The 23,136-nt window shown below is 48.5% G+C and overlaps 1 protein-coding gene across 1 annotated transcript in view; it reads left to right on the top strand.

Moving 5' to 3' along the window:
* The window catches only part of PLCL2 (phospholipase C like 2), a 211,954-nt gene that overhangs the window by 133,506 nt on the left and 55,312 nt on the right, over window positions 1-23,136 (top strand). The window contains exon 5 of the mRNA XM_043474804.1: window positions 20,058-20,133. Coding sequence (XP_043330739.1) covers window positions 20,058-20,133 — 76 coding nt within the window. The remainder of the gene's footprint in view (window positions 1-20,057; window positions 20,134-23,136) is intronic.

Here is a 23,136-nt window from a genome sequence, read left to right on the forward strand (position 1 = left end):
CAGGTAGCACCTGGAGGGAGACCCAGGTGTTGAGGCAGAGTTAGGAGTGCCAGCTTTAAGAACTTAGGGTTATGTGATGACCGTTAGGTCAAATGGAATCTGAATACTTTGCCGTTGTTAGGCCAGCAAGATTCTTCTTAGAGGGTCTTGGACTCGTCACCTCCTTTCCGTGTGTTGGGATTGATAAAGCACCTATGTTAAGCATAGAAATTGCCAAGAGAGGGGCAAAGAGGGGGAAGTAACTTTCAGGGCGTGTATCTCATGCGTATAGTCTGCTAGCACTTGAAGTTTTCCAGGATTAAAATTTGATTTGCTATTGAAACATACATCAAGCCCCATGAATAATATATACAACCCTCCCTTAAAAGAGGGTGCTTTTTAAAGCTTCCAGAATTTGTTTGACATTTGATTTGCTATTGAAACATACATCAAATACCATGAATAATATGCAACCCTTCCTTGAAAGAGAGTGCTTTTTTTAAAGCTTCCAGAATCTGTGTGACGTCTTGAAGTTTGCGTTCACTGGGGTGGTGTCCGCAGCGTGTAGATCCTTTTCGAACCAGAAAAGTGTCGGTCAAGAAACAGGAGTGAATCGGCTTTCAGCGTGTGATAGTTTGTGTGTCTTTAGCAGCATGTGAGTTCTGAATCCTTTCAGATGCACACAAGTGAAGACTGGCCCACCGAGAACCTGCCCTTCAGGGCTCACTGATGTGTTCAGCCCACTTCCTCACCTCCACCCCGGTCCGGGAGCCTGCTGGCTTGCCACGGTCTTGGGCCCAGGAGGGAGCTCCATCTCTCTTTGACCCTCCAGCCTGTGCTGTGGAGGCCGAGGGGGCCGTGCCAGCCTTTTCTGGGCACTTCGAGAAGTCAGTGTGTTCCGTTCCTTCGCCATAAGCTTGCAGGGCCCTGGGACAGAACCCTTGGAGCACCCAGGGACCGCACCTTCCCTGTTCATCTTGGTCTTCCTGGGATGGTGGTTTCTGAGCAGCGGGGGAAGCTGGGGACATGAACCCCTGGTGATTCTTCATCCTAGCTGGGACGGTGGCTCGCTTTGCCAGCTGAGCCTGTGGTTAGCCCTGCCATCTGGCTCCATGCGGAATTCAGAACATTCTCCAGTCAGTTAAATGGGGACGTTTTGCCCAAATGGTTATTTTAACAGTGCTGACTACAACTAACCAGTAAGAGTCACACAGGTAAACTTTTTTTTTCAGAAGTATTTTTCTTCTGTCAAAAATTCATCAAAAAGATGAATGGTTTATATTTTGTTGTGCCCCATCACTGTCAGGTTGGAGTTGAGAAAGAAGATAAGTTTCAGTGATAACAGAATTTTGTGTAGCATCTCAATGTTCTGATATCATTGCCTGACTTTGCAAATGCAGGATCTGTTCATCAGATTGATGTGATTTATCGATATCCATTCTTGTGTAGTTTAGAACAGCAAATGCTTTTCCACTGAGAAGTTCGACAGTGTTGCAAGTCCCATTTGGAGTTGGAAAAATTGAAATTACTTAGACACAGGTAGAAAATGGTTAGTGGTTGTTCATGGATTAGTTTGTAAATGCAGTGATGAACTCCTCTGTTTTCATGGACACATACTCTTTGGATGTACAATCACATTTTAAAAGACAGCTCTCTAAGAAATGGGATAATTTGGAAGGAATCTGCTCCATGAATGTGAAGGTATCAAAATAACCAGTTCTATGAAAATCATATGTTTCAGATTGTTTCTTGAGTTGTTGACACTAACTGGGGTCACCTCAGACATCATTTGTTGGCAGCAAGATGTACTCATTTCTGAATGTTTTTCCTGTCTCTTAGGCCCCTGGTTATGACCTGAAAATTTTTTAAAAGGTGTTTTTCCACAATCTTCTGAATAATGAGGTAGCAGTAATTTTTCTCTGCAGCTAGATATTCTCCTGTCGATAACATTTGGTAGTTTGTATATTTTAAGCATATATTTTGTTGACATGTAACATTTGATTTGTAAATTTTAAGCATGTATTTTGTTGACATGTAACACTTGACCTCAGGTTTATAAGAGAACTGAAATCTAGCACCGCCTGTGGATTCATCACTTCTTGTTTCTGTGTAGAGGGCAGGGCTCACCCCACGCCTGTAGTTGGGTCGGGTCTGGTGGTGACTCCACACCACACACACCAACCACTGTGCCACCAGCACCGCAGGAGCCGTCCCCCGAGATTCTGTTTTAACAGCTCCTGGTTCTTGTTCTGTTCACTCATATTCCCCCAGATTGCAGGGAAATAATTAATGCCACTCACCCCACTAAAATAACCACCCTTGACACCAAAAATCTGATTTTATTTCCACACAAATTTATCAGGGATAAAAATAGCACTTCATAATGGTTTTAAAGTCTTTTCTAACTTAATTAAGGCATTTAAAATCCTGAACCATAAGAAAATTACTCTCCCAGCCAACTCAGTGGGTGGACAATGTAATGTGTTAGGAGTTAAGTTTAACTCTACAAGCTTAATTATCTATTAACTTAAAAATTACATGTTAAGTAGTTTAAAACATCTATTTTCCTACTGCGTTTAGTATTAGTCAAATCTTTAGGACTGTTACAGATTTTTAGGTGGAGATTTTTGTATTTTTTGTAGATCCTTTATCTACTTATGGAAATCTTTATTTCTTTCAAAATCAGTGTTGATTATTCTAGTTTTCTTTATAATTCCTGCACTCCTACATTGGAGAGAGCACATGGAGTGTGGTGCCTTCATTTACGTCATTGAAAGAGAGAAGGCGGAAATGAAGTCGTGTCCGGCTCTTTGCGACCCCGTGGACTGCAGCCTACCAGGCTCCTCTGTCCATGGAATTCTCCAGGCAAGAACACTGGAGTGGGTTGCCATTTCCTTCTCCAGAGGATCTTCCCAACCCAGGGATTGAACCCGGGTCTCCCGCTTTGTAGGCAGATGCTTTACTGTCTGAGTCACCAGAGAAGTCCAGGTGACATATAATTTATGTCACTATATGACACAAAATAGTTTTAGCTTTAAATAATCACTTACCTTGTGCCTAAAGCAAAAAAACAAAAACTAAACAAAACAAAACAAAAAAACCTTTGTGAGCAGTCTTGGCTATCTTGAGTATTTAGCTAAATGCAGCCAAGATGGTAGTAACTAAATTTTAGTTGATTTCCTAAAGTTAAGCTGTGAAAAGTCAACAATCTCAGATATGTGGATGATACCTCTCTAATGGCCGAAAGCCAAGAGCAACTAAAGAGCCTCTTGATGAGGGTGAAGGAGGAGAGTGAAAGAGCCGGCTTAAGACTAAATATTAAAAAGAACTAAGGTCATGGAATCTGGCCCCATTACTTCATGGCAAATATAAGGGGGGGATAGGTAGAAATAGTGACAGATTTCCTCTTCTTGGGCTCCAAAATCACTGTGGGTGGTGACTGCAGCCGTGACATCAGAAGGCGATTGATTGCTTCTTGACAGGAAAACTATGACAAACCTAGACAAGTGTGTTGAAAAGCAGAGACATTACTTTGCTGACAAAGGTCCATATAGTCAAGGCTACAGTCTTCCCAGTGATCACATACGGTTGTGAGAGCTGAACTGTAAAGAAGGCAGAGCACCAAAGAATTGATGCCTTCTAACTGTGGTGCTGGAGAAGACTTCTGAAGACTTCCTTCTGCAGTCCCTTGGACTGCCAGGAGATCAAACCAGTTCATCTTAAGGGAGATCAACCCTGAATACTTGTTGGAAGGACTGATGCTGAAGCTGAAGCTCCAGCATTTTGGTCACCGGATTCAAACAGCTGACTCATTGGAAAAGTCCCTGATGGTGGGAAACATTGAGGGCAGAAGGAGAAGAGGGCATCAGAGGATGAGATGGCTGGATGGCATCACTGATGCAATGGACATGAACTTGGGCAAACTTTGGGAGATGGTGACGGACAGGGAGGCCTGGCGTGTGCAGTCCGTGGGGTCACAAAGAGTCGGACACGACTGGGCGGCTGAACAACAACAACAAATTCTCTGTAACCAAATTTCTCCTTTATTTACATAAACCATGTTTATGTGTTTATCCTTTAAAAATACTAACTGCACTTGATTTTGCCTATTCTTTTCTAAAATGTGCATGTAGCCTGGCAAACTGTATTCTCTTTAATACTTAGTCCAGTATCACCACGTGAGACTCTTTTTTTAATCAGAGAATCACTGCTTTACCCTATTGGATTGTGTTAGTTTCTGCAGTGAAGTCAGGCAGCGGTCAGGCAGCGCTGCGCAGTGGGCGGGGCTGGTACCACCTGTTTGTGGACGGGCTCCAGGCTTCAAATGGTGTTTACATATTCAGTCCAGTTCAGTCGCTCAGTCATGTCTGACTCTTTGTGACCCCATGGACTGCAGCACGCCAGGCCTCCCTGTCCATCACCAACTCCTGAAGTTTACTCAAACTCAAGTCCATCGAGTTGGTGATGCCATCCAACCATCTCATCCTCTGTCGTCCCCTTCTCTTCCTGCCCTCAATCTTTCCCAGCATCAGGGTCTTTTCCAATGAGTCAGCTCTTCACATCAGGTGGCCAAAGTACTGGCGTTTCAGCTTCAGCATCAGTCCTTCCAATGAACACCCAGGACTGATCTCCTCTAGTATGGACTGGTTGGATCTCCTTGCAGTCCAAGGGACTCTCAAGGTCTTCTCTAATACCACAGTTCAAAAGCATCCATTCTTCAGTGCTCAGCTTTCTTCACAGTCCAACTCTCACGTCCATACATGACCACTGGAAAAACCATAGGTTTGAAAGATGGACCTTTGTTGGACCATTTAATTTACATATTAAATGGTTGAAAAATAAAAATTCATGACCTGTAAAAATCATATGAAATTGAAGCCTCGGTGTCCATAAGGAAATTCTGATAGAGCATGTCCATGACACCTCCTGTGTCTGCTTATACACGGTAACAGCAGAGTCATGTAAAGTATTTACTGCTTCTTTACAGGGAAAGTTTGCCAGCCCCTTAAAATGAGGATCAGGGGAAAAGTCCTTAGGGTATTTTGATGCACTGGTTTCCCTTTTCACTTTGAGCAGCTTAAATCATGAGTTTAAAGGTTTCCTTTCTTTTTCTTCTTCTTTTGTTTTAATCATGTTTTGAATGTTGATCCAAAGCACACCATTCTGCTTTGTCACCCCATAGAGGAGGGCACATGAGTTCTGTTCAGGACAAGACAGTGGGCCCTTGAAGCGGTAAGACTTGTCAGTGTCGGAATTAAAACATTAGAGGCTGGACTTGGAGAGGAAAGCGTGTGAAAATCCACATTTGCTCACAGTGCCTGCGAGGACAGCGTGCTGTTCCAGCAAAGAGTGGTGACGATCAGGCAGAATTTTGTGTTATAATCCAATAAAACGTGTAGCTAACTCTACTTTACACGTAGTTAGCAAGATGTTTAATCCCGATTGCACTGCTTGGTAATGAGGCTGGGAAAAGGAGTCGAGGACTGCGTTTCAGTGGTGCTCCTGTCTCAGTCAAATCCAGCCTCTCTCCTTCAATGAGAGGGGACCTGGTGGGGCGAGTGGGCTCTGCTTTCTTCTGAAAATGCCCGGCTTCCTCTCCCCTTCCCCTCGGGCAGGCGGGGAGGAGGACTTTCTCTCCAGTTATGAAATCTAGGCCTTGCTAAGCACATGCCATTGAAACCTGCTCCAGAACCCTTGCCTGGAGGATTCCATGGACCGAGGAGCCTGGTGGGCCACAGTCCACGGGGTTGCAAAGAGTCAGAGACGACTGAGCAACTAAACAACAGCTAGCCCCACCCGGAACTGAAGCGCACTCCAGACCCCGTGGCCTGAGGGGCAAGGGCGGCCTCTAGGGCCACCTGGCCTCCTTGCTTCTTTCTTAATCCTGCAATTCTAATCCTGCATCCATTGGTCCTGGTCCGAGTCCTTTTTGTCAGGTACCTCTTTCTCCCTTCCCCAGGTCTGGGTCTGAGTCTGGCAGTGACCACATGTGTCCTGCTCACCCCCAATCTAAGGTCAGAGCCTGCCGCAGGCACTCAAAACGTGCTTACAAATAACTGAAGGCGTGAAGGAAGAAAAACGCCCTGGGTCTGGAGGACACAGCGCCCAGGGGTCCTTCCTGCCCTCTGTCTACGTCCAGGGTGCCGGCATCTCCCCGAACTCGGCTGGTCCAGGCATTCACAGAACGCCCTTCTCGGGGGGGCCGGGCTTGGAGCTGGCAGGACCGCAGGGTGCAGGGGCCGCCCTCCTAGTCAGTAGCAGAGGGTCTGGCGGTGCCCATGCTGAGGTGGTCAGGGCCCCTGGGCTGGTCCGGGAAGAGGACGCGACCCAAGGCCCCCGGACCTCTCCAGAGACTGGGGGTCGGCGGGGGGGGGGCACGGCAGGGCCCGGGGCTGGAGGCCGGGAAGCAGCAGTGGCGTCCAGGTGCCTGCACCATGTACCTCGTGTTCACACCCTGAGTCTCCCCTGCCCGTTGCCAGAGGATGCGTGGTCCTTCCTGAAGTGCCCTGTTTAAGGAGGAGACACACAGGGCTGGGGAGTGGAGGGGTGAGGAGGGCAGCCGGACCCAGCGCAGGCCCCGGGACGGGAACGTGGCTCGTGTGTGCAGTTCTGTGATTTCCCAACGCGTCCTTGGATGACGAGCGCCTCATGAGCTCACAGGTGGCACAGGCTCCCGGCAGGCCGCGCCCGAAGCCCCTGGCACAGCATGTCCCCCATCTGACCGCCGCGATGCCTCGCCCCTTGCCCTGACGCCCGCTGGCTCCAGGAGGAAGCCTGGGCCCTGCACGCAGCATCGCAGACTGCAAGCCCCCCGTGACCAGTCCTGTCCAGCCCTTCTCTCCCAGGGGTTGTGCGCCAACTTCCCGGGCAACTGGCCCCTGGCAGGCGTGGGGTGTGGGTTTGGCCCAGGACATACCTTGGTGCATTCAGCTTCGTGAGTTCTTGCAGCCCCGGGCTGGTGTGCCTGGCGTGAATGCCTGTGCGCAACACCGTTGCCCAGAGACTGGCCCTTGGGGGAGGGAGGGGGAGCACTCCCACCCCGGGAAGCTGGTGAGTGGGGGCTGGGGGGCGTGCCCGGAGCTCGAGGGGTCCCTGCCCGGTGCTGACTCTCAGTGATTGGTGAGGTCGCACGTCAGCAGCCCAGAGCATGGGAAGCTCTCAGTGCTCGGCAATCAGTACCGGGTCAGTCTGTGTCTTCAAAGGCTAGAAGCGTGCAGCTCTTGATGCGCTGAGACCTCTCCGGTGTGAATGTTTTCCCATCACTCAAACCTCAGAGCACCAGCCTTGCCGTATATGGAGTCGGGGTTATTCTATTTCATAAAGGCAGGTTTAAAATTTTGAAGTGAAAAGCAGAAGGTTGGGTTTCCCACCACCTTGCTCAGGGAGTTGCCTCTCTACTCAGAAAGCAGAAGACGTGAGTTCTGTGGTCACCCCCGGGAAGGGCGCCTGGGTTTGTACCGTGAACACCGTAGTAGGCGGTCAAATGAATCTTGCCCTCCTCCTAGCTCTGCCATTCCAGAGAACTGTGGACTCTTTACAATGCTCAAAAAAGACTGCTCCTCCTTACGGAGAAGCCTCTGGTTGCTTTTCTCTGTTAACTAACATCTATACTTAGCTACCGCAGACCTGAGAGAAACTAATGACAACCTTACAGTAAGACTGTGATTGGATTACCGCCTGTTAATTAGGAGTTTCTAAATCACCTTGATCCCCTTGGAGAAAAGCCTTGATATAAGGAGATGGTAATAAAAGTGGCACTATTTTAATTCAAATTGTATCTTTTGAAATTTAATTAATTTCATAATAATAGTTTTAAATGAGCGTGTCGGAGCTCTAAACGGTCCTTGGTGACTTGAAACAGTTGTGTGGCATCCAGAAGTTCCTGATACAGGCTCCGGAAGTAGCCTGCTCACTGGGCAGCTGGCTTTAACAGGCCCGGTTCCCCTTTTCTCCTGCAGGGTGGCTTAAGCCAGGTTCTAAACCTTCTCATCCGTTGTTTGGAGATGCTTCCCCCGCATCCAGAACGCAGCTTCTGAGCCCACCAGCTTTAACACTTTGGGCACCGGGAAAATCCCACTGGGCCCCGCCCTCCTCTCCCCATTCCCAGGCATTCACTCAAGGCAGGAGTGAGTGGCTGGCCCCCAGGCCCCCCGCTGCCCACCCAGCCCAGTGGAGAGCAGCTGAGCCCTCACAGACTCATATTCCTTCCTGCTCTAGTGACCTCAGGGAATATATGAGCCCACGGGGCCCTCAAACTTCACGCTGCTACGTGTGGACTCTAGAAAGATGGTGCAGAGGAACCTACTTGCGGGGCAGGAGTCGAGACACAGGCAGAGAGAACAGACTTGGGGACCCAGTGGGAGAAGGACAGGGTGGGACGAATTGAGAGTAGCGTTGACATGTATACACGACCACGTGTGAAGCAGACAGCTGGGGGAAGCTGCTTACAGCACAGGGCGCTCAGCTCGGGGCTGTGACGACCTGGGGCTGGGATAACAGCGGCGGAGGACGGTCAAGAGGGAGGGGGCGTGTGTCTACCTGTGGCGGATTCACCATGATATGCAGCAGAAACTGCGCTACATCATGAAACGATGACCCTCCAGTATGTTTCTTGCTGAGATTACACGAGAGTGTCACGTAAGCACATCGCTGCCACAGCTGAGAAAGTCAGAGGAACTTTTTACAGTGTCCAGGGGCTACTGTGACCGAGGGCCCCCGGGGGACGATGGGGGTCTGTGTGCACCCTTGAGGTCACCATGTTGTGAAATGATTCATCACGTGCTGTAAAGGAGTCCGTTTATCGTGAGAATGTGGGATATGGCTTCCCACAGAAATCATGTGCAAAAATGACATGGAACGCCCTGAGCTCTCCCCTAAGGAGACTTCTGATCACATGAGGTTGGTCATAAAATGGAGACATAAGAGGGTTATTATCATCTGAGTGCATGCGAATGTGCTATATACATGCTCTCTACACAGAAAAGCCCAGGATGGCATATTATTCATGCACTGGTAGGAGTTATATACTTTTTCTGGATAGTTTTATAGTTGCATCAGGGTTCCTTTTTAGGGTTTAGGTTCTGTTTTGTTGCTCAATTTTCACCAGTTTTTGTTTTCGCCAAATATCATATCATGCAGAAGCAGTGCAAGATCAAAATTTTTTTGAACTTGTTGACACTCTGTGTACTTCTGAAACTAAAACTGTGCAGAAAATTTTAAACTTTGCCAACAATTTACGGTGGGATAAACATTTCAAATCTGTGCGTTGACTCTGTAACTGATCTCTTGATGTAGTGGAACTCTCGGCTTCCCAGAGCCCCTTTCTGTTTTCCCCTCTCTGTTCTGCTGTTCCCAGCTTCAGCCCCGAGCCCTGAAACCTGTTTAGGAACATGGGGGCTTCTAGTGATGCCAAGTCTCAATTAATCTGAAATGTGAGTGAACTCCTTCTGCATCAAAGTTTGGTTCTGGCGTTACCGTTTATTCACTTGTCTGCATAAAGTAAAACTTTCTTATCTGATTTGATGGATGGTTTCTGATAAGTCACCCTGTTGCATTCACTGTTTTAATTCCTCTAAACTCTGACTCTGTCATTTTATCTTTTTGTTTTGTTTTATTCCTCTATATGCCCCCCACCCCTTCGTTTCCTCTTTGTGGTGTTTTCCCTCATCTTTGCCCCTTTCTCCTCTCCTCCAGCCTACAAATGTGTATTACTAAGGACTTCTAATGGCTAATGCTGGAAGTACCTCTCAGAAATACCCACAATGTAAACATGTGGTCCATCCCAGTGCACCAGGAGGCAGAGCCACTAGGAGAAAGAAAGAACCTCGGGCAATAAATTGGTTGTTTTGACTACATGATACTATTTATTTCCATGTTTTATACTAAGTCCAAATGGTTATCTTGGTGAGTATAGGCAAAACCTATATTTGCTGTTAAGTCACTGAGTCGTGTCGAACTTTGCAACCCCATGCACTGTAGCCCACCAGGCTCCTCTGTCCATGGGATTCTCCAGGCATGAATACTGGAGTGGGTTGCCATGCCCTCCTTCAGGGGATCTTCCCAACCCAGGGATCAAACCCAGGACTCCTGCATTGCAGGCAGATTCTTTACCGTCTGAGCCACAAGGGAAGCCCGAAACCTCTGTTACTCTGTGTATAATAAGCCTAATGTCTCTCTGCTTTTATGTTGACCTGGTAATTCACTTCAGGAACTGCAGTTTAATTAAAACTTGACGTTTAATCTGTGAGATGGAGCCGTCAGTGTATGGATACGGTAGTATAGTGCTTTGGCGTGAGAAGGGGTAGATAGAGTCATTGATGGTGGTATAGGGGAGGCTTTTCACCCTGTGGAAATTCAGCTAAATGCCTGCGGATGGGATGGGATGCCACTTACGGGGTTTGGCCTGAAATGTAGTACCTGAGGGATCCAGGCTGTAGCTCAGGCAAGAATTACGGGAGAGGCACAGCCCCAGCCCGAGGTGCGTGTGGCCCTAGCTCTGCAGTGACCTTCATGAGAGGTCAGAGCATGCTGAAAAGCCAGAGACTCCTTGGCTTCCTGAATATGGACCCTGGGTCACTCCTGACTCATAACTTGCTCCAGATTTGTTACAGCACTTGGCATCTCTTCTCTGGCAAGAAACGATTGTTAAGAGAGTTGAGCGCAGCGTGGAGGCAGGCTTCTGTGGCGCCAAGAGCACCCTTCAGTTGAACGCGGTAGATACTGAGAGTTTAACGCTGCTTCACAAGAAAACTGCATGGTTTTTTAAATGCTCTCCCTTTCATACTCAGTTATAACCCTTGTTTTGAAAGTGTAAATTTATTTGAATATGACAGTGGTACATTAGGGAACAGTGTTAACCTAACACAATTTTAACGAATTTGTTTTTACTTGTGCACTGTTTTGACCATGAGAACAGTAGTGGACACTCCACACCGCGTCTCAGTGAACTGAACGTGCACACGCGCCTCAGACACTCACCTGCTGCATCAGATCACCGCGCGTGTCCTGAGCCGCACCCCCACAGTCCCGTGCAGTTCAGTCGCTCAGTCGTGTCCGACTCTTTGCGACCCCATGGACCACAGCACGCCAGGCCTCCCTGTCCATCACCAACACCTGGAGTTTACTCAAACTCATGTCCATTGAGTCAGTGATGCCATCCAACCATCTCATCCTCTGTCATCCCCTTCTCCTCCTGCCCCCAATCCCTCCCAGCATCAGGGTCTTTTCCAATGAGTCAGCTCTTCGCATCAGGTGGCCAAAGTTTTGGAGTTTCAGCCTCAGCATCAGTCCTTCCAGTGAACACCCAGGACTGGTCTCCTTTAGGATGGACTGATTGGATCTCCTTGCAGTCCAAGAGACTCTCAAGAGTCTTCTCCAACACCACAGTTCAAAAGCATCAATTCTTCAGTGCTCAGCTTTCTTCACCATCCAAATCTCACATCTGCACATGACTACTGGAAAAACCATAGCCTTGACTAGACGGATGAAAGGTTGTTGCTGAACCATGAAAAGATGCCGGGATTCTTGGTCTCTGGAGGAGAAGAATTCAATCTGGGGCCACAGACGAGGCTTGATCGCTCAGAGCTTTTGTGTAATAAGGTTTTATTAAAGTATAAAGGAGACAGAGAAAGCTTCTGACATAGGCATCAGAAGGGGACAGAAAGAGTACCCCCTTGCTAGTGTTAGGAGTGGAGTTATATACTCTCTAATTAGTTATTACAGTGAATCAAAAGAATGTCTGAAGGTTGTAAAGACCTCACTAGACCTGCTCCCATAATTTACACCTTAAGATAACAGGATTAGCCAGAAGGTTTTTTTCAGAGACTGTCTTCAAGCAGGATACATTATTGTTATATAATCCTAAGGAATGTAGAGGGGGAAAAGATTTTCCTTTCTTCCTCCTTGAGAATTCCAGACTCCTCTCTCCTTGGGGACCCCTGGAATTCTTATCAATCTGCCTAGGAATTGACTCTCGCAGACCTTTGTTGGCAAAGTAATGTCTCTGCTTTTTAATATGCTGTCTAGGTTGGTCACAGCTTTCCTTCCCCCACATCTCAGTTCAAAGCTCTCGTCAGACCTCACACCCCTCCTCGTGCCCCTCACAGAAACTCACAAGCTTCAGCCCTTCCCCACCCGCTGCCACAGGAAGCTCTGGGTCTTTCTCAAGGTCGGGCACCATGTGCCACGCCTTGGGCCGTGTCTCTGCTTGGCATACGCAGCCCAGTGCAGCACGTGTATTCTGCTCTTGCCCTTTGTATCGCGTCACTGCAGAATGGCTGAGTGTCGCGCCCCAACCCTGCGTTCACCACACACCTTGTTTCTCCCGGTGCAGTGGTCCTCAGGAGCACGTCTGTCAGTTTATAGCACAGATGTTGGCGCCATGCCGGGACTGTCTGGAGTTACCCCACAGCTGTGTCCGGAGCTCCCGACACCTTGGACCTCTCAGAAACCCCCTTCCCAGCCCGGACATGTTCAGCGTCCTTGTTCTGCTCCTTCCCCCCCGACCCTGTCGCCCACGTCTCTTCCATTGGTTCCCTCTGCTTATTAATCTGCGCGGTTCTGGAGCGTTACCCTGATGTCTTCATTTATCTTTAAAATCCCCCCTCAGAGATGCGTTCATTTCAGCTGCTACCTCCGGGCAGAAAACTCCTGATTTTCCAGCCCCAGAACCAAGCTTTCCCAGTTTCCTGCTGCTGCTGCAGAACCTGAAAAGAGTCCTCCCAACACCCTCCCCCCTACAACCCCCGCCAGGTCACCACCAACTCCTGCAGCCAGCTGGGGCTGAACTCCACTTCCTGAGCATGAACTTCAGGGACGTGGAACTGCACCACTTTAAGAGCGCGTTGTAGGCCTGGAAGCGCTTTACAGCTGCTGGGCGCGGCCGGGTGACCGCCTGCAGGGTCGCCCTCTGGGTCTTCGCTCTTCCTTCTGGGCCCTGGGTGCGTCTGTTGCTGGCGCCGCCCTGTCCCTCCACAGCTCTCTCCAGCCCGCCTGTCTTTCCCACCGCCCCACCCCTTCCCTGCCCTTTGTTCACAGCCTGAAGTTCTACCTCGATCATAGCACATCTCAGCTTAGAATCATGATCCCATGTCCCTCCAGCCTGGCCCCTTTCTCGCCACGCCGCTTGCGTCCCTCTAAGGCAAGTAGAGTGTCTGCCGAGCCTGGTGATGCTGCAGGTGGGTCTCTGACCTGCCCACTCCCGTCATGCGCCCAGGGGCCCGTTTGCGGCAGCCTCCAGCCCTGTTCCTCTCTGCATCTCGGCTAACCATCCAGTAACACCTTCCATCTGCCAGAGTTCTTTCCCTTTCCTTTAAATTTTATTTTTTAATTGAAGTAGAGTTGACTTTTTTTTTTTTTTTTGCCTCTTCATACCGGCCGTGAGCAAGAATAGTGGAGTGGTTGCCATTTCCTTCTCCAGGGGACCACGTTTTGTCAGAACTCTTCAGCATGACCTGTCTGTCTTGGGTGGCCCTACACAGCATGGCCCATGGCTTCATTGAGTTACTCAAGCCCCTTTGACTCAATGGACATGAATATGAGCAAAGGTCAGGAGACAGGTTAGGACAGAGGAGCCTGGCCTGCTTCAGTCCGTGGGGTCGCAAAGAGTAGGACACAGCTTAGCAATGGAACAATAGCAACAGCATAGTTGATTTACAATGTTGTGTTAGTTTGAGGTGCTCAGCAAAGTGATCCAGTTATACATATATATATATATTCAGTTATACATTTATACACACTGTTTTAGATTCTCTTCCATTATAGGTTATTATAAGATGTTGAGTATAACTCCCTGTGCTACACAGTAGGTCCTTGATGGTTTTTTCTTTTATATATAATACTGTGTATGTGTTAATCTCAAATCCCTAATTTATCCTTCCCCACCCTTCCCCTTTGGTAACCGTAAGTTTGTTTTCCATGTCTGTGGGTCTATTTCTGTTGTGTATAGAAGTTCATTTGTATCATTTTTTTGATTCCACATATAAGTGATATCGTTTCATATTTGGCCTTGTCTGGCAGAGTTCCTTCTCTGGTTTTTCTGTTATAGAGGGTTTTTTCCCAATGGTTTTCTGTAATGTGCGTAGTGAAAACATGGAAGTCAAGTTTCATGGCGAAACTAGGGCAAGTCTCTTCAGAATCGGTTTGCTGTCTGGAAAGTGTTTTCGCAGTGAGCTCACTGGACGGGGCGATGAGCCGGGCCTTGAGTGGTCCCCCTGTGTGAGATGAGCCTGCCGCTGGGCAGAGAACCCACAGCCACATGAATTTTGTGCCCCGGCTCAAATGTGTGATTTTCATATTATTTTCAAGTATTAAAAAGCCACGTTGTAATTTCCAACAAGAACTTCATAAATGGTTTCTCTTTCATTAATTCAACCCCTTGATGTTTTGCTGTACTTAGAAGCTTTCGTGAAAGAACACGTTACCTCTGCATTTCAGTTTAGAAGTCCTGGGTTCCAGAGTTCCCTCATTTGACTTGAAAACTCTTTACCTGCACAGTAATATTTATTGGAAAGTGATAAAGACAAAAGTAGTGTTGTTAACTCAGAGAGGACATTACTTTCAAGAACACACACACACGCGGAAGCAGAAAGATTCCTGAGGGAGTTTCGTTCTCAGCAGTGGGCTGACTTGTCGGGCCGTGGAGCACAAGGGTGACGGTCCTCTCGTGACGCTGAGTGTAGAAACTGCCGCAGAGATAACCCAGGATGGGTGGGAAACACTGCTGTGGATCGAACTGGCTTGTCTTCTGCAGACCTTGGCCCTTGGTTCGTGCGTGCCGTGTGGTTAGCCGTCCCTGGGGTCCTGAGAGGGGGTCTGCTTGGTCCACGCCTCCCGGATCGTCCCTGAGCCGCTCCTGCCACCGGGGCGCCCTTTGTCCTCCGAGGGCAGCCTTGGGGCTCTGGGGTGTGGAGTGATGGGGCAGGGCGTGGATGGCGTATCTCTTGTACAAGCTCATTGACGAGTTTGCGAATGATGCCCAGCTGTTAACATTTGAGTCGGGGAGATACTTACCTGCTGTGTGTCACACAGTCACGGAGCCTGTGTCAAAGGAACCCCGCCCCCCCTCCCCCGCCCCGCCCTTTGCTGTCTGGCCATTCTCTTTCACAGCAGCCTTAGCCCTTCTCTGACTTCTCTGACTTTGTATCTTCACTGGAAACAGCTGCAGCGTCTGTGTCAGGGCGGGGCGGGTGCGGGAGGGCTCGGGAGGAAGCGTCTGCGATCTGAAACTGATGGACGGCTTGAGTGGAGGGGGACGTCTAGGACTCAGAAGATGTCAGCACTGTTGCCAAGAAGCTGCTGTCACCCAAGCACTTAACGTTACCAGCAAATTTCTTTTGTAATTACCAAAATCCGGGTCCCTGGGGGGGTGGGGTGAAAGGAGATTTGGTATCTTGTCTAAAATCTGACATAAAGTCCTCACCAAAAAACATAGATTTGCTTATTTTGAAAACAGAATGTTCTTATTTGATATGCGACTTGTAAACAGAAAATAAAGAAGTGGTCTACAGGAATACAGTAATATAAAATATATTAATTACTAATAGTTCTTCTTATACCATATCTTATACCATATCTGTAGAGACGTTTGTCTTACACTAACACGAGGAGCTAACTTTCAAAACATTTTTATGAAAGGCATTCCTGATTTATTCTCAATTTAATGTGAGGTTTAATTTTTACTCTGCCTTTAGTTGAAACTGCCTACTTTTCATCTGCTTAAGTCCTGTATTAAAACCTTATTTTGAAGTTGATTTATGAAGTGGGTTTCTGGGCTATGTTAAATCTATAGATTTTCCTAACACATTAGTTCCAGAAATTTAGGAGGTACTGGTAACTGGACACTAATGTGGAATCCACTGTGTTCAGTCCCTCGGTTGTGTCCGACTCTGTGACCCCATGGACCGTAGCCCCGCCAGGCTCCTCTGTCCACGGAACTCTCCAGGCAAGAAGACTGAAGTAGGTTACCCTTTCTTACTCCCAGGGATCTTCCCAATCTGGGAATCGAACTCACGTCTCTTGAGTCTCCTGCATTGGCAAGGGGAATTCTCTACCACTAGCGCCACCTGGGAAGCCCTTAACAACAGCAGTGTAGAAGCATCTTGTGCCTTGTAAACAATATGAGGTTCCATGTGGCAAGTCATTCGGGCTGGCAGCTGGATGTCTGATGTCTGCGCTGAGATTTAACACCTGTGCATTTAAGGAGTGTTGATGAATGTATTTGCATTAATGCAAATCATGGTTATAAAACCAGTCACTCTACCGGGCCTTGCATTATGGTGACATATTAATGTAATATATGCAGAGAAAATTAGATAACTGAAAGCAGTTTTTTCCTTCAACTCATGCCTTGATGTCATGCCCCATCTATCTGCTTTTGTCTAGCCGGAGACACTTATTCTGTTGATTTCACATTAAACATAAATGACTTCTGTTTTTTAATAATGAGTTGGTAAGTGGAGCCCAGAAAATTGTTTACCGTTGTCCTTAAGAAAATAGCTTCGAAAAGTGCTTTGTAGAAACGTTATTTAAACCACGCTCGTGGGCCCACGTCAGGACCGAGACGCTGTCCGTCCGTGTGTAGCCTGTCGGGAGCCCGAGCGTCCCCTGCCCCTGGCCGCTGTCCTGGTTGGAGTGCGCTCCCCTCTCGGGCAGCTCTGCTCGTGGTACCGTGGGCACCGTGGAGGCCCCGAGTCACGCGGGATACCTGTGCCCTGGTCCTTAGTGGCAGCCTTTGCCCGCACGCCAGGCCGTCTTGGGAAAGTGGCTTCAGTCTCGGGTCCTCCGAGTTCCCATCCGTGGAACCACCACCGCCCGCCTCCCGTGGGCCTGGCGAGATGGAGAGCGCCGGTAGGCCCCCGGGGCTGGGGAGGCATGGACGCCCTCACTCTGACTTGCTGAGCGGGCACTCGGACCATCAGGAGTCGCCCCGCGCTGCAGCGTGGAGGACCCGGCGGAGGCTGGCCCTGCCTCGCGCTCACGATGCCCCACGTGTCCCCTCCAGGCAGAGTTGTCAGCCAAGTGGGACCGAGACCTCGGCCTGCCGGGTGGGCAGGTGGGAAGGCCGGCCCGGCCCCAGGCCCTTCCGGAAGCCCAAGGCCCCAAGCGCTCCCTGGAAGGGCTCACTTCCCCCGCCCCCGCCCGCCCCCCCACCCCGGGAAGAAGGGACATAGATACCAGGAGCGTGCATGGACTCACGCCCTGGTCGGGGACTGTCAGCGTCATTATAAAGATACTCTGCAGCTGCAGAACGGGCCAGGCTGGCAGCTCCTCCTCCCCAGGGGGTGCTGAGTTCACTCCATGACACCGGGGGCAAGGGAGTCGCCCCCCGAGGCCTGGGGGTGTTTCTTCCCTCCCGTGTCTGGGCTCTGCTGACCGGTGACCCCATCTCCTGGGCTGGCCCCCTCGGAACCCCCGCTGCTCTGCGCCGCAGGTGGTGATGGACCTGCCCTGTCCCCTCCTGGTGCCTGCCTCCCTCCCCCAGGGAGTCGGCCGCCCCCGGGGTGTAGATGCTGCGTGTAGCTCAGGGGCCGCTCTGTCCCAGGTACTGGGAGGAGGACTTGGTGCTGAGCCGCCCCACGCCCTGCCCTGGCTCAGGGGTCTCGCTGTCAGCCTGGGAGCACGTGGGCGGCGGCCGGCGGGACCCTGGCTCCGGGCCTCCTGACCTTCATGCACGCTCAGCAGGGAGCTCAGGTCCCCCGCACACGGAGCTTCAGGGCCGGATCATCCCCAGGGCAGAGGAGGGGTCACAGACCCCAGGGCAGGGTGGTGTCTGTCTCCAGCTCCTAGAAGTGGAACGGGTGCTTCTGAAGCCCTGTTGTGTCTTTTGCACTTAAAAGGTGCAGCACCTTTGGCAATACCTGAAACTGGAAGACACTTCTAAGAATAATAATGTGACCTGTTGTTGCTCTGAGCCTTGTCACAGCAGGCGTTTCATACCAAGCTAGTATCAGCGTGCACAGGACAAGAAGGCCCGCCCCGAGAGGTGCCTGGCCCCCAGGTGGGTGGGGAGCCCCCTGGGACATTGCTCTCGGCAGGCTCCAGCCACAAGCCTCCCCTCCTCTGATCCCCGCACTGTTGTGAACCCTCATCAAGCCTTTCATTAAACTCAGCTTGCAGGTGGGAAATACATCGTCGCTCACCACATTTACATCTTGCGCTCGATGCCGAAGCTGAGGAACCCACGTGAACCTGTGCCTGTCCTGCACCCCTGCTCCCCCAGTGCGGACCTCTGGTGACCGCCTTCCCCCACAGGTTGTCTGGAACCCCGATCTTCCCTCGGGGCTGTCACCGCTCCTGCATTGCCCACTTGTCTCAGGACCGGCTGCCTTTCGTTGCTTTTCCCCCTTGGTTTGAATGATGGGGGCATGATTGGCCAGTTCTTTGACGCTGAGCTGTGACAGCCAGCATCCTTGCTGGAAGGCGTCCTGGCTGCTTGGTGTCTCTTATTTGGCTCAACATCAAAGCTGAGAAAGGTTGCTGATGACGGTATGAACCTTTTCAGTATGCAAACTATGGAATGGTACGAATGACTTTCCATCGGCATTGCCGAGTTCTGAACTATTCGTTTTTGTCACTGCCTGTTCCGTATGTCACGCGATAGAGTAGAATACTTTACAGGAATGACTCAGACCTTGAAGAGTGAATGTGGAAAGACTGAATTCCTAAGCGGGAGGCCTGCACGGGGCTGCAGACTTCCTGCAGACAGCGACCGAGTCCTTTAGGTCACCGGCCCCAGTGTGCGCCCTCATAGGAAGCCTCACAGACAATGAAGGAAGGCCTGAGTGAACACCTGCTTCGGCCTTCAAACTTCACAGTGTTTACTGTCATTTTCTTACAACAGTGGACGTTGATAAATGCTGTGTGACTCACTTTAAGAATCTGGTGTACTTCTTAAGAGGCGTGTTGATTATGCTTTATTTAAATAAGTACAACTAATAAAATATGGTGCTCTTCAAGTTATATAAATAATCCAACCTACATACATTTAGTTTCCATAAAATAATTACTGTGACAGCCAGTGATAAGTACTATAAAGAAAAACTAGGCAGAATTTAAGGAATGGAAAATGATGGAGTGGTGTTTGTTATATAAAGTAAAATGGTCATGCAACAGAGATGAGTAATATTATCATGTGAAATATTTGGACGTTTAAATACAAAAAGCTAATGATCAACAGGGACCTACTATAAAGCACAGAGAAGCCTACTCAGTATTCTGTAATAACATGTAGAAGAAAAGAATCAGAAGAAGAATGGATATATGTATAACCGAATCACTTAGCTGCAGACCTGAAACTAATACAGCATTGTAATCAGCTGTACTCCAATATTAAAATTAAATTTAAAAACATAAATACAAAAAGCGAGAGTCTACCCTTATGGCGAGGATCATAATTGTACCCGTTTGAATCATGAGAACTGAATCTGGCCATCCCATTTTCAGAGCAATTTCAGAGCCAAAAAGTTTACTTCAGACAGATCTTTTCCCAACACTTTGGTGAGTAAAATAATGGGTCACCTGTACCCTGTTCCTTTTGCTTAATTCAGGCATAGCTCCTAAAACAAGCACAAGCAGTCTGGAACAAGAACTCAACGCTGGATTTTTAAAATTAGTGATAGGCACGCTGAAAACACTGGTTTGGGTGATAGCGTTTGTGATGCATCACATAAAGGCTGTTTTTGATCCTCATTGGAAGTTTTAAACTCATTCTCAAACAGAGGCATCTTGGGTGAAGAGAGTGAGGCGTTTGGGTGCTGCAGCTTTCCATAAGGTGATGGAAGAGGTGGTGTTTAGAATGAAGAACGGATCGGAGGTGCACCCATGTTCACTTCTATCGTCATACTGAAAGGGACTTTGGTGCTGGCTCGAGGGTCACATGCAGTGTGGCCACCTTGGGGAGACACTCCTCGCAGTCTGGTCTGAGGGCTTGTGTAGGGAGGCGTGGCTTGACCACTTTCCCCGTGAACCTGAGCAGGACGTCAGGTGGGGGGTTGTGTGGCCGGGGGAGGGCCGGGCCCCAGCAGGGACCCTCCTGCGTCCAGCTGTCCGTGTGACCGCCTGTCCGGGTGTTTCCCTTGCAGATGATCCAGTCCCTCAAGGCAGTGATCGAGAACGCAGACGCCGTGTATGAAAAGATTGTACACTGCCAGAAGGCAGGTGAGTGAGAATCTGTTTCTTTCGTTTAAAGTTTTTGTAGCATCATCTATTTTACCCCTAAGCCATTTCATCTTTTTGATACTGTATTTAAAAGAAATCAGATATAAAAAGTGTTTTTTCATGGCTAAAGAAAATACTAATTCCTTGGTTCTCAAGGAATTCCTTGGTTCCTTGGTTCTGCATAACAGACTTACATGGAATGTGTGTGGGGGTGGAGCGTGGGGGGAGCATTTAAAACATATTGACATGGTCTGGGGCATGGCTTAAGGGTCCATAACCGTTAAAGGTTCCCAAGCATTCCTAACCTGCAGCTCAGATTGAGACCCCGAGCGTTCATCTGTTCCTCCTGCGTGTTCCCTGAGCGGCCACCCCCATGAGCCATGACTTCATAGCAGACGCAGGACAGGGGAGACTCCTGAGCAGGGAGTTACCCAGTTACCGCCTCTTGAAACTGTTAATGCACCGGCATTTCCACATGCTGATGGATTCTTCCATTTCACAACCAAATGTTACGCTGGATTATAAAATTCTGCTTACATAAACAACCATCTCATTAGTTTTAGCTATGATAAAACCCAAAAGGTCAAGTGTTCTGCATTAGTATACGAATAGGCAAAATGGACTTCTTTCAATTTTCAAATTTTAAGTGTCAATATGGAGAGTATTCATAATTCATAAATAAGGAAACTGTCCTTAATTTCATGGGGGTTTTAGTTGCTGTTCTTTCAAATCAAGAGACCGTGACTATTACCTGGCCTTAAAAAAAAGTCATCTCTTATCTCAGAAATGAACTCGTTTATAATAGATTAAAGGCAAAGATACGTGGAACAATTTCTCTTTTGGTGTTTTTGAAGAATATGCGCATTAGACAAAAGTCCTCAACTTGTTAGCAAAGTATTGTTATATTAGCAAAGTAGTCTTTCTACATCTAGTCCTTTGTGAAACACAACCACAACTAGAGCAAGTAACAACAATTACCATATAATAATTACCATTTTTATCATGTTACTACCCTCCATAAAAATCATCAAATCTAAAGTTCTGACCAAACTTCTAAGTTCCTATGCATGGTCATTGCTGACTGGCCCACTTACTTTGCCAATATTATATATAAAAATTATTAATTCAATCATCTGTTCATCTAATAAATATGTTTTGAACTTGTACTGTGCATAGGGTACTTGTAAGACCTATTACATACCAAAATATTAAAAAATAGGCAAGATTTTTGTTTTCTAGAACCTTCAGATCAAACAGGAAGTATGCAAGTAAGCACGCACAGTCAAACAGATACAGTCCTTGGCGTGTGTGACTTGGGGCCCTGGACTTGGCTGGGGTGGCTGTGGGTATTAGTGGAATACCCACTAATGGAAAATGATGGAGTGGTGTTTGTTATATAAAGTAAAATGGTCATGCAACAGAGATGAGTAATATTAGTGGAATACTAATACACCAGGGTATTAGTGACCCTGGTGTATTAGTGGAAGGGGAGACACTGAGCTTTCAGTGGCGGTCACGGTGGCTGAGTGCGGAGGACCACTGAGCGCAGGCCCTGTTGGAAGGAGCAGGTCCGGGGTCGTTGGTCCAGCTGGGCTCTGTCGCCTCCCCTCCACTGTGTTTCCACGCAGACTCCAAGAGGCAGGGCCTCTGCTCCCTCCTGTCAGCCTGTCCCCGTCTCCCTGGAGAGCTTTCCTGATTCCAGGGCTTGGGTCATGGACCTGTTTCGTTCAGCCCCTCAGACGTGTCTGGTTCGGCCGACGAGCTTCTTGAGTCACTGCGTCTTCTGCTAACGTGTCCTGTCTTCCGAACGGGGCGGTGACCTCCTGCGCGCCAGGTTTGCAGGCCGGGTGACTCTCTGTTTCACCCATGACATCTAATATCTGTGCGGCAGAGTCGCTCAGAGAGAAACTGGCTAAATGTGACTTGGCTTTTATGAAGTATTGGATTCTATAAAATGCATGTACTGCTATGAGAGTTGTAGACTGTTAGCATCTAAAACTGCATTTACTGGGGAAAAAGGAGCTGGTTATTCATTTAACAATTTGAGTTATTGGCATTTCTTTGCAGCTTTGTTGGCTTATGACATTTGATGATGTCTGGCATCGTGCAGCTTTATATCGTTTTTCTGTTTGATTTCAGTAAGGGATATATTTGCTCGTATTTAAAAAGCTGAGGAGTCTTGCCTGTTGAGGGTTTTGCTTTGGGTGGGGGTGCAGATAACCACTGTAATGTTCTGAGCTGCTCTGGGTTGAAAGCCCTTCAGAGTCACGTCCGATCGTCACTCGGTTTCACAATTACTGCCGGCCGCCTACACAGCCCTTCTGTTATCCCAAGTGCTTATTTTAGAGCCTCGGAAGCTTTGTTTCTTGTGTTTATAGTTATCGTAAGGCAGATCATTCTTAGTCATCTGAAGAGTTGCTAGTCAGTATTGGGCTCAAAAACATTTGCATAAGATTTTACTTTTGGTAAGTAATTATTCTTCTGCTTGCAGAGCTTTAATCTTGCAATGAGAAACAGAAGAAACAGGTCCCCAAAGTGCTAGAAGGGAGGATTGTTCTAGAAGTATTCCAGACTTTTAAACACAGATTTCTATTCTTACTATATAAACCTTCGTGTAAATACGTAAGTGAGAATAAAGAGTTGCACACCCACCTCTCATTCCATGTTAAAAACTGCACCCAGTTTGGACAGGTTCAGACTCCCCACTGTGTAACTGATGTTTCGGAGCTAGAAATGTCTCTCCTGATGCCGTCGTTGGGAATAGGGACTGAGGCCGAGGAACCGTGGGAAGGGAAGACCTGCAGCCAGCATTGGGCCGGAGACCTGCATGCCAAGCAGTGACCCAGAGGAGCCAAGGGAGCTGGTGGGGACAGCCAGGCGGCGACCACCAGGGCTCCTGAAGAGCCCGCTCTTCAAGGAAGAGAGTATGGCAGCGCGGACGTTTAGAGGATTTAAAGTGAAAGTGAAGTCGCTCAGTCGTGTCTGACTCTTTGCGACCTCATG

This window comes from Cervus canadensis, chromosome 7 (assembly GCF_019320065.1).
Source record: "Cervus canadensis isolate Bull #8, Minnesota chromosome 7, ASM1932006v1, whole genome shotgun sequence".
Lineage (NCBI taxonomy): Eukaryota > Metazoa > Chordata > Mammalia > Artiodactyla > Cervidae > Cervus > Cervus canadensis.